General features: G+C 40.7%; 1 protein-coding gene across 2 annotated transcripts in view; it reads right to left on the reverse strand.

Moving 5' to 3' along the window:
• LOC104626294 (nuclear receptor coactivator 7-like) overlaps nt 1-11,229 on the reverse strand; it is a 17,009-nt gene extending 5,780 nt beyond the window's left edge. The window contains exons 1-2 of one of the 2 annotated variants that reach the window (XM_010294180.1): nt 11,062-11,229; nt 2,386-2,533 (exon numbers count right to left, since the gene is read on the reverse strand). In XM_010294180.1, the coding sequence (XP_010292482.1) occupies nt 2,386-2,533; nt 11,062-11,228 (315 nt within the window). In that variant the 5' untranslated portion in view covers nt 11,229. Of the gene's footprint in view, nt 1-842; nt 921-2,385; nt 2,534-11,061 lie in introns of those variants that run through there. The other variant, XM_010294181.1, reaches the window with a different exon arrangement.
• Nucleotides 11,230-11,836: the final 607 nt, after the last annotated feature.

The following is an 11,836-nucleotide window of genomic DNA, read 5'->3' on the forward strand; positions in this document are numbered from 1 at the left end:
TGCAGCCTGCTCCTCCAGCCCAGCCTCAGCAAAATCTCATCCTCAGTCTTCTGAGACTGGAGGGAATCCTGTGCTGGAAAATTTTTCATATGGCCAATTTTGGGAAGGTTTGCACTGCAAAATTAAGATTAAATTAAAAAAACCCAACAAACTACTACAGGAAAATTTACTTTCTGCTTTTATCCTTGTTCTTTTTACACCTCCTGAATGGTTTTCCTTCCCTCCTCATCTCCCAGGCCATTATTTTATTTTACTTTTTTTTTTTTTTTTTTTTTTAAATGAACACCTTTTTCATCTTGTATCAGAAGTACCCAACTCCTCTTTCAAAGACTATTTTCTAGAAATAGCCTTCCCCTGGGAGCAGGGATCACAGGGGGAGAAATAGTATCACAGTAAGTCAACCAGCAACAGGTATCTGTAGCAAAATGCAACCAAACTCACAGACATAGGCAACCACAGAAAATATACTGAGAGGTGTAAATTGCAAATCAACTCCAAAGACAGGCAAGCCCCCCTCTTCACTGCATAGATACCTAGATACCTATTCAGTCTGTAACTGAGGCACACATTTGAATGAAGTTCAGAGTAAACAACTGCAAAAAAGGGATCTGCAAGATTAGTTATTTACAGATCACACAAAAGCAAACACAGATTAAAAGAATCAACCACTACAGAAACTGGATCTACAGAGTCTTTTAAAGTTTTTACAGCACTGAGAAAGCAAGCTACCTGGGGTGGAAATACCCTGTTAAAATTCATCTGAGTACAGAGCACGTTTTTTGCTGGGACAGAAGCACTATATCAAATCCACGTTGTTCAAACAGGAACACAGTTCAACATACCTCCACAAAAGGTTCCTCCTGGTCAGGTCTGGCACAGTAAAGAATTCGAATATTCAAAGACATTTGTTTCCCTTTCATCATCTACAGTTTATTTTGCAGTACCCACTACACTTCCCTGCTCTAGTGGCAAGAGCTCTTGCCCACAAGCATGACAGACGGCTACTGCCTGTGGCATGCTGTGATAAAATTTCTTATATGCTTCTCTACAATCACACTTTCTGTTTCCCCACACGGAAAAGTGAAACTTCCACAGTAATCATGCCCAAATTTGGACTTCCAATAGAGACTTCCTGGCAGAGCTACCTTAAATTTGTAAAGCTGAATATATTACAAATAAGAGAGACACACCTTTACAAAACCAGCTAATTTTTTTCCCCAATACATATTTGAATAAAGCAAGGAGAGAAAAGCTCCCAGTGTGGCCAGATCTTCCCACCTCTGTCCTACTTAATTTTGGTGTTACGGAAATGGCATGCAAATGACAACTGAACAGTGAAATCTAGTGCAATATATGACTGCACTCAGCTCTGAGCAAAACAAGCAATGAACATTTTTTTTTTCCAACTTGCAGTTCACATTAAGCATCAACATTAAGAAACTACAAAACTGTAAAAAATAAAAGCTATTTGGGGTTAGAGGTCATGTTGCTACATTTCAAATCAAAAGCCTCACTCCCGAGCTCCATTTCTGAACAGAACAACATACTTTGAAGATAGAAATGCTTAAAAAAAAAAAAGGGCAGCAGAATTTTAAAAACAAGTTTATACAAGTTTAAGACAAATAATCAGATCACTTTTTAAATCACCATCAAGGTATTTGCCACTTAGGGATTTACGTGTTTTTCAATTTAACCCATATCCTTAGCACAGCAAGTGCTTCAGCATTCAGAAATATCATTAAAAATGCGTGCAAGCTTATTTCACTTAGACACTAGGCTTTGTATGCACGAGAGACAGACAGATAACAAACACAGGCATGACAAGTAGTTAAAACAGATTGCAAAAGCCCCCATATGAAAAAGCCAAAGCCTCAGTCCAAAACCTATCCATCTTACAACCAATATTCAAACAGTATTGCTGCGTGCACCTGAGAAGCAAGGGTACACCACAACATCACATACCAATCCATTTCAGCCAGCACACAGGGGAGCCTGTTGGTGTTTATGGGTACGTATTCCACTTTGGAGGTTTTATTTGTAGCATATAAATACAACAAGAATTTAGCAACACTGACAACATACATCTGTATAATTTAGGGAAAGGCTAACATCACATAACCAAAATATTTACACAACTTCTGGTGGTTGCACGCCACAGAGCTCCCAGTTGTTTTCCTGCTCTTTCTAGGGAGAGAATAAAGGACGACTGAAGGAATACAAGTACATTTGTCAGGCAGATACAAGCCTTGAGGAGACTTCCATATGAAGCGGCAAGCATCATAAAGAAACACCATAAAAATTATCAAAAGAGCAAGTGCTGAGATTCTTATTAGGGGATGCACACTTGATATGCATGTGCTTCATATAGTGGCAGAAAGCACTCACCTCCCAGCTTTTAGTTGTAGGCTCACTGAAGAAGTTGTCTATCATGTCAAGCTCCTCCTTTTCTACCACAACAAAACCTTGCTCCTTGGCATCCTTCCCGTATATCTCTGGTGACCACTGAACAAAAAATGTATACAAGTGATCCACCCTGTAAACAGAAGAAGAGGAGACAACCATTGTGCAGGCATCCATGAACACAGCACTGTTTCAGGTTTTGCCCAATGACAAAGGAGAGACAACCATAAAAATAGGATACCTGTGTACTTCCACCCTTGTGTACCACACAAGGCAATAGCTCCTTCCACCTGGCAGCCTGAAGCATTTCAAGGTTTCTCTGCTTTCCATCCCCACAGTATTTTTTTCCTCCCTTTGCAACATACATAGACAGCCAAAGCATCATCAAAAAACTAAATGTCTTGTCCAGTCCCATAAAATTCATATTAAGATGACAAATTATTTGGCATTAGATCATGCTCACAAAAGTTAAGCCCACTAAAAAGTCAGTTTAATTATTTAGTTTAACCTCCTGCATAAACCAAGCCATAAGATATCACCAGTAAAGTCCGCACCACATTTCTAGCTGCCCTCTAAAAGTTACAGAGACTAACCACAAAACAATTCATTCTGTTAGCATAATAAAAATAAGCAGTTACTGACAACTTTGCTAATGATACAGTGCCAGCAGAGTATGCACTTCCACAAGTGTAGTCAGTTCTCAATCACTTTCTTGAAAGAGATGCTCTTTGACAACATCCATAAGTAACAGTGAAACAATTTCTAAAGAAGGAATTTATGTAGTATATTCCTCTAACCCAGATAAGTATTAAGGATTAAAATTAAAATGAACACATGCAATCTGAAACAGAAACACGATAGCGGATGCACTGTACAAGAAACTGAACTGCCAGGGTGGGGGGGAAGTAATTGAAGAGGGCAGATAGAAAGATGGTTAAGTACTTACAACACTGGATCTTTCTCCAGTTATTGACCAGAAAGTTTTTACCAGCAGTTCCTTGATCAATACAGAACAGTTAAAAATCTTAGAGAAACCTAGACATTTTCCCCCTGTATTTCAAGTTATTTGGGTTTAGAGTATATGTACTAATAGCTTTAAAACACCATTTCAGCAGTGTTGGATTCTGTTCAGGGTCAGATATTTTATTCCACAGATTTTTCCAATCAAGTCTACGTTGTTTGTTCTACACTCCTACCAGTAAGGGCTAAAGGCTGATGTCAGTTCTAACTGCATAAACTGACAGCCGTGAAATTGGTGTCTGCTCATGATAGCTACATTAATTCATAGTCAAAGTGAGATATTGGCAGGAGGAGGCTTGACTCACTTTGGAGAAAAATATCTTGAAACCAATTTCCACTACCCTCAGGAAGAATAAAGGATTGACTTTGCTGCATCACTAAAATGTCCTTCTAAGCATGACAACAGAAAAAATAGCATTGCCATCAGTTTCTTCTCTTCTCCTTTGCACGTTCACAAATGCTTCAGAGGTGCATGGCTAACAAATCACCTAGCTGAATTTACATTTTTGTTATCAAACAGGAACTGCATCTGTGAAACATTTCTAAGATACAACCAAACACAGCTCTAGTATAATTGTCCTAAATTTGCCAACAAGCAACACTAGTTCCTGAGGCATTAGCAGCCTCTCTTCATCAAGAACAAGTAAGGTAACTAATGTTGATATCAAAATAAAAATTTCAGCTACTGTTCATTCCTCTGCAGCAACACACACAAAAGAGATCAAGGCAGTACTGCGCAAACAATCAGACCTCAGGATAGTCCTCCCCAATAATTGCCTGCAAAAAGCTAAAAGAAGGTCACACTGCCATTGCCAAGTGTTTCCCCCTTCTTTGCGAGTGATTGCTTACAAGTTTGCATAGATCTAAAAATAGAGAACTATGGAAGACACTTCTAAAAGCCGTATCATCTCATTTTAGTCAAGAAATTTTCTTGTAACTACAGCAGTTTTCCCCACACCAACAGGTGCCACTCAGCATGTCTCGTTCCTCTTCACTTGCTCACAGAGGCCTCAGAAAGAGCAGTATGATCATCTCTTTGCTAATTAATGTGAGTTTTAACTGAAAGAAACATTTAACTTGACCATTGTGTATTTTATGTGCAGTAGTCCTAGTCTGCAAAAGCTAACTACTTAACTCTTACAAATCCCTATGAAAGAACAATAAAAACAGCGGTTGCTGCTGTCTGGCTTAAATCAGTCTGAAAGCACATTTGTGCAGGTGGGTGGAAGAGAGCAGAATATTCTCATCTCAGAATCGCAGAACAAATTTACATTGTAGGGCACCTCTGGAGATCATCTAGTCCAACTTCTGTTTATAGTAGAGCTAACTTCCAAGTGACAGCAGGTTGCTCAGTCTTGTCCATTTGCCGTTTTGAAAATCTCCAACCGAGATTCCACAACCTCTCCATGCAACCTGTTCCAAGCATAATCAGTCTCATGTTTTCTTCTCTTTATCTAATCACAATTTCCTCCAGTGCATGCAGCATGTGATCTGAGAAGGGTCTGGAACCATCCTATTTCCCCTCTCCCCCGCCTTCCTTTAACCACATATGCAAAAGGAAGAGGGGAATAACCACTTCCCCCAAGCTGTTGGCTATGCTTTTCCTTGCAGGCCAGCAAGAAGTGAAACTGTCATTACACCATTGACTTACATTTTCTCTCACCTTCCCCAGCTCCTTTTCTGCAGAGCTGCTCCCCAGGCCCCCTATCCTCAGACTGCACCCAGGTGCACAACTTTGCATTTGCCTTTTCTAAACTTCCTGACATTTCTGTCAACTCATTCCTCTGTGTTGAGGTCCTTCTGAATAGCAGCCCTGCCCTCCAGTGTATGAACACACCCCAAATTTGGTGTCATCCCACAAGATGACAAAGGTACATTCTGTCTCATCATCCGTGTCCTTGATAAAGACATTAAACAGTACCGGTCCCCAAGGAATACCACTTGCACCTGGCTGCCACTCAGACTAGCTATCAACCCTTTGAGCCCAATGGTCCAGTCAGTTTTTTTCACCTACCTGATAGTCTACTTGCCCACAGCACATCCCTCTAATTTGGCTATAAGGATACTATGTGAGATTGTGCTGAAAGCCTTACTAAGGTTATGGTAAAACAACATTCGTTGCTCTCTCCTTATTCACAGAGCTAGCCATCTCAGCCAGAAAAGTTATCTGGTTATTAAAAAAAACAATTTGCCCTTCCTAAATCTGTGATAGCTGTTCCTGACCACTTCCTGCCTTCCATGTGCCTGGAAATGGCATCCGTAACGACATGCTTCATAATCTTCCCAGTGACTGAGGTGAGGCTGACTGCCCTGCGCTCCCATAGATCCTCCTTGATTTTTCTGAGGATGGCTGCAGCATTTGTCTTTCCAATTATTAAGGACCTCTCCCAGTGATCATAACCTTTCAAAGGATGATAGAAAGCAGTCTTCCAGTAACATCAACCAGCTTCCTCAGTACTCTCAGGATATTTCCTGTCAGGCCCCATGGACCTGTATATGCTCAGTTTATCTAAGTAGTACATAACTAAGTTTTCCTCTACCATGGACAGATGCTAAATAAATCCAGATGCTCCAGATTTAAGAAGAAGCAGCATAAAATGAGAAATAAATGATTGTAGAAATGAGGTCATTCTGAAAAGTCATTCTCTGTTAATGAAATGGTAACATTATATTATGGTGGTATTTCCAAGCTACCAAATTTTTTAAAATTGAGACAATTTTTAAATTGAAAAACCACTGCTTGAGGAACTCTCTTACAGCCAGCCCGACAGCTGTGAGGAAATTTATCCTAGAACTCAATAGCTGTTTTGGTGATCACATGCTTATGAGTGTGTCATGCACCAACAGAGAAATGTCAATAAATAATACAGTACTTGGAAATTTACAACTTCTGAAACCTGAAGTTAATCACTCCAAAAAGAAAGTGTTCAAAGGGAAAAGATAACAGAAAACTTAAAAACAAAAAAAACCCCAAAACCCCCCCACACAAACAAAACAAAAAACAACACAAAAAACCCCAAACAAAAAACAAACCAGGAGACAGAAATCAAAAATGAAAGATGGAACACTGATTAAAGAGGTAACCCTCAAGTTCATAGTAACAAACACACAGAGGGCACAAACCAAATATAAAAAGAAAAGTTAATAGCAAAGGATATAAATTCAGTAAAAAACTAATTTCAGAGAGTACAAAACATGACTTAAAGACCATGACAGCAAAGTGATAAAATTAATATAAGACAAAAGCTTGGTGGAGTACTATGCTAGTGCATTGCTTAGTAAACTGGGCACAATCAGCTGTGCGCGTGGATGCATCTGAACAGAGGAGCACACACTGAAGAACAGTGAGCAGAGGCTGTGCTTGCAGGACGGTACTTTGCCCTTGGCAGAAGGACCCTAGAGACTTGGGTAACAGCTCTGAATTTTAGAGCCAGAGCTCCGCACCGCCACAATACTTGGAGCAATCCTTGAACGTAGCAGGAAAGTAACATTCAGCAGAAGGAATGAGACTGTGTTTAGTTTGGTGTTTGGCACTTTGGTGACCACTGCTGGAAGACTCTGCTCATCTCTGCTGGACCATTCACAAGTCATGCTCAAGTGTTGCAGCTGAGAGAGATGCAAAGCCTACTGCTGTACAGTGAGAGCCAAAGTTATTTAGCTTACAGGAGCAATACTCTGTGATAGCTGACATTAAGAGGAACTGAATCCTACTAATACAGATACAGCCACAACCAGGGACCGGAAGCCAGAAAAATTAAAGTAGGTATACAGTATATATATACAGTATACAGTGCAGGTATGCACTGAAAAAGAGCAAAGGCAGTTCAATAAAACACACTAGACAACTTGTCAAATTACAGTTGATTCTTGAGGGGGAACTGTGAATGTTTTTCCTTCTAAAAGATGTACTTTAATTCAGGAGGTCCCAAATTGAGATCACCACCACCATTTCTGCTGATATGGCAACAATATCTGACAACTTTGCCGGCAGAGACAAACCAGTTTTCCATAAATTAATGTCTTCAGGTCAGTCACATGTAGGAGGGGGGCTACTTCCAAATTTGTGTGTTTGGGTAGGGGGGGAAGGTTTGTGCATCCTGTGATACATGTACACTAAGTACACTTATCATGTGTACGAAGCTCTAAGTCCAACCACAGCTCCTGGCCTAGAAACAGGAATTAATTCAGAGGAGTCCTACTACTTTGTTAAAAACATGCCTGACTAGAGGATGATCCTTCATGAATCTTATGAGCGATAAGGTATTGTAAGCCCTCGTATGCTTATATGAGCTTATATAAGCCCTCATTATGAGATATGAAGCTATAGATACAAACAGGTTTTCATAGGTTTCATCTGTATAGTCTGATACCTTATTTGTCAGGAGCCTAACAGTACTCTATTTGTATTAGGCTAATTCAAAAGGAGTCTAAATCTAAGCTTTATGCTTTTATTCCATTAATGGCAGCATGGGAGAGTGATCCTTCAGCATCAGCACCATCTCAATCCTTGCCCCTTTATGCAAAGTGCACAGAAGCATCACGTAGGTATTAAGTCCAGCTAGTCGTGCTGCAAGTTCTTCCAGATCTCAACTTCAACCCTACTAACCACAGGGTATCGTGTGCTAGATACTAACAGGAGTCACAACCAAGCAACACCTTGTTCTACAAAAGGAACCTCCCACAGAAACAATAACAAAAACCAAACCAAAATTCACCCAACTCCCCAAACCAAAAAAATCAATAGGGCAGGAAGCTATGACTGAAAAAGAAAAGCAGGGCTCCATCCCTGCTATTTTCCTCCTTGAAAATCTGCCTGGCTTTCATGAAAAGAAATTTCAAAAAAAGCTGATCCCCTCTTAGCAGCATGATCTCAGTGCAATGTCTTATTGCATCAACATATACATTCATAAACCAAACCTGTCTGCCAAATTCATATTATAGACAATCAATGAAATTTACTTCTTGACTGAGGAACTAGTCACTACTAAAATGAGGAAATTATTTTTTAGGACACATGCTTATAAACAAAAAAATTCTGCATTACTATCTCCGTCCCAGTACCAGGCATCTTTCTCTGCAAGACCTTGAGGATATCCGTGAGTGATGGAATTACTGACCTACTACTACTCAAAATCCACTAGGGTAGAAAATTAACACGCCATTTAAATATCCTTAAACACAAATCCATATAGTAAGAGCATGCATAGACTTACCCCCTAATACTGTAAGCTATACCCATTGCAAGACTTCTCAGCAGAAGAATCAATCTCTCTATTAGTGCCCAAAAGCATGGGTGCCTCTCTGCTCAGCTGAGCCCGACAAGAAGCTGCCCTAGCCTGAGTAATCTGTATATAAGGCAACTTGAGATGTCCATCTCCCCCGTTACGTGTCAAGGCGAGCACCTCTGTGATCAGGGCGCAGCGCAGCCCTGGAGTCACTGATTAACACAGCTGTGCTGTGCAAGTCACGGGGCGATGCACGCCAGGACACTCTCGGTGCCTGGGAAGCCACGTAGGAAGAGAGAATACCTAGAACAGCCGCAAAAGGCAAATGAGACTTAAAAATTAACAACACCCTTTGTAGAGAGTATCAGACTAACAGTTTTCTCTCTTTATTAACGTTTCCAGAGGCTTCCATTAAAGAAAAAAAAAAAAAAAAAAGAAAAGTTTTAAAAGGTGAGTGTCCCCCCACCCCATGCAGCTATCCCGCAGCCTGCCAAGGCCACGAAGCAGCCGCAGGCTGCAGATGGAAGCACAGCCCTTCTGGGAGTGGCGGGTGACGGGGCCCAGGCTGACAACGGAGCCATTTTCGCAACTGATGACAGAAGCTGTTTTAATAGCAAACACTAAGAGATAATGGAAAAATGTCATTAAATGCAAAACAGTGGAAGAGTCAATTTACACAGGGTTTATAGACATGCACACTATTTTTTTTAATTTTAATTACTATGAAACATTGAGATGCTGCACAAGCTACTGTGACTGCACTGGACAGAAAGTGTTTTATTTATGCTGCTTTATGGCTAAAGAGATGAGAGTGGTATTCGTGATATTTTCATACATGAATATACATTGCATTTTGAATTTTAAACTTCATGAATTACTTTGATACATTGTATTAAAAATACTTTGCAAAGCTATCCCAAATTATCTACTGTCCACAGCACTCTCAAGATGCAACGCTGGTAATTATATACTATGCAATAGTGGAGCAAGAATATCACCAGCTGGTAGGATGCGATGCATTTTGCCTTGGGAAGACATCTGAGTTTGGAGAAAACACTGACTTGTTAGGCAAAGACATGTCTTGCATTAATACGAAGGAGCGGGTCACGCATTTAATTTTTGCCCCAAGTTCTACGTGATCTTTCAGGCACCTCTGTGGTGTTGAAACAGGCATGTATGAATAGCACCAAAATGACCCAATCTTATACTACATTCAGCACTAATTTTGATCAAGATCTGAATAGGCGCTCCGACAGCAAAGATCTGGCCTGTCAGCCAGCACAGCCAAGTGCTGCTGCAACTGTTCCCTGCAGAAATTACTTTTTTGCTCATTCTAAAAAAATTAAGTATAAACCAGTTGTCAACACTTCAGTTTATATATGGATTAGGTCCCTTCACTAATCAGAACATTTCTACTCATAAAATGACAAGTAAAGAAGCTGTTTTCCAAGTTTGCAGTAAGAAGCTTAATAGATTTACCTGTTGTACAGAGCAACAATCAGAGATGACCTCAGCTCAGCTCAACAGCTGTATTCAACATCAGATACACTATCCCCAGAGCAGTAACTGACCTTGTGTTCTATTACAGCATCACTCCAACTCCTTGAAGTATTTACTCACACTTCAACCTAGAATTTTCTGAACTCACCCTTTTGCAATCCCCAAGGAGCCAAAGACTGGGACCAAAAGCCATCTTCAGCTACACTCCCAATGGCCACATTCCAGATGGATTAAATCTCTCCCCCTCCTCCCCTGGGTCAGCAACTTCCATACTACTGGTCTGCTCAAAGCACTCATTTCTAAAATACTCACAACAAACACTTAAATCAACACACATGCTACAAACTTGAAAATAAAATTAAATATTCTGAAAAATTATTTAAAAAAAGAAAAAAACTGACCACATCTTAAGAGACACCTCTGAGACTGATCACCAGTTCAGATTCTTCCTTCCTGGTATCTAATTCACCAGAAGACTGATCACTGATATCCCTATTTTGGTTCATTAACAGACTGGGGAGTTGCTTTAGCTCCCTTCTAGCAAAAGGAGGACCAGGGGTTTTGCCACTGCGCCCTTTTTCCCCTTTGCCTCACTTCCTAGACTAGATCCAAACCCCAGATCAACGGCCAGTGCTTTTATCCTACGTTAGCTGCAGGTATATTGCTCTTTTCGTCTTCCAAGTGGCACCTGATCCCTCTCTCCTTCCTGCTGGGAGACATCTTAGACCAGCAACAAACACTGCTTTCTCTCTCTGGCATGCAATGAAACAAAGGCACCCTTCTCCTCATCTCAGCATCCTTGCTGCATTTCACACCTTGGACCACATAGGGAAAGTCAGATTCAACTCTAGAAAGCACTACACAGTTAAAAAAACAAAGAGACAAACATGTTTTCGTGCTATGCACTGCAGATTACCTTTCCCGAGGAACAGCAAACCAGTACTCTGGTTGCTTTATCTTTTTACTGTACTGTTGAGACATGGTGGTGCTCTGAGACGCAAAGGACTTTCTCATGGGCTTGCCTACTTTAATGCACAGAAACATTGGAGGAGTCTTGCTCTTCTCCTCTTTTGAAGGAAGCATATCTGAATGAGAGACAAAAGAAGTGGACTACTTACAGGAAGGTACAAATACTGCAGCTGATAAAACATTGTCACAAAGATTAATAATCTTGTGCAAAGGCATACTCAGAGGCATTGTACACAGCATTAAACCTGACATGTCATGCAATGGCAAAACTGGTTTAATAAATCCTTGTTCATCCTAAACTGTGGCCATTTATTCCCATTTTGTCACAGCCTGTATTCCCCTCAGCTGTACAGCTATGTGCAGAATAGCCCTGTGAAACAAATCAGTAAGATGATCAGGCTGAGTGCAAACTGCAACATGAAGCAGGCAAGTAAAGGGGACAGTGTTTGGCTGGCTCCAGGAAACCCGTCCAGCCAAAGGGTAACCCTGCACACACACACAAAGCCTGATCAGTTCCCCAACTCTGATGGTCGGACAGCCATACAAACACCTTTTGTCTGCACAAGACAGGGTCAAGCATAACAGCGGTTCAAGTTAATTATATTGCTAGTGCAACAAGAAAATTCCTTATTAGACTATAGCCTCAATGATACTAAAGTTGCCTCATTCATCTTAGGAGTACACTGACAGCCATCGTTTTTTGATTCCTTTCCTCCCCCCCC

The sequence above is a fragment of the Phaethon lepturus genome, unplaced genomic scaffold (assembly GCF_000687285.1).
Source record: "Phaethon lepturus isolate BGI_N335 unplaced genomic scaffold, ASM68728v1 scaffold43509, whole genome shotgun sequence".
Lineage (NCBI taxonomy): Eukaryota > Metazoa > Chordata > Aves > Phaethontiformes > Phaethontidae > Phaethon > Phaethon lepturus.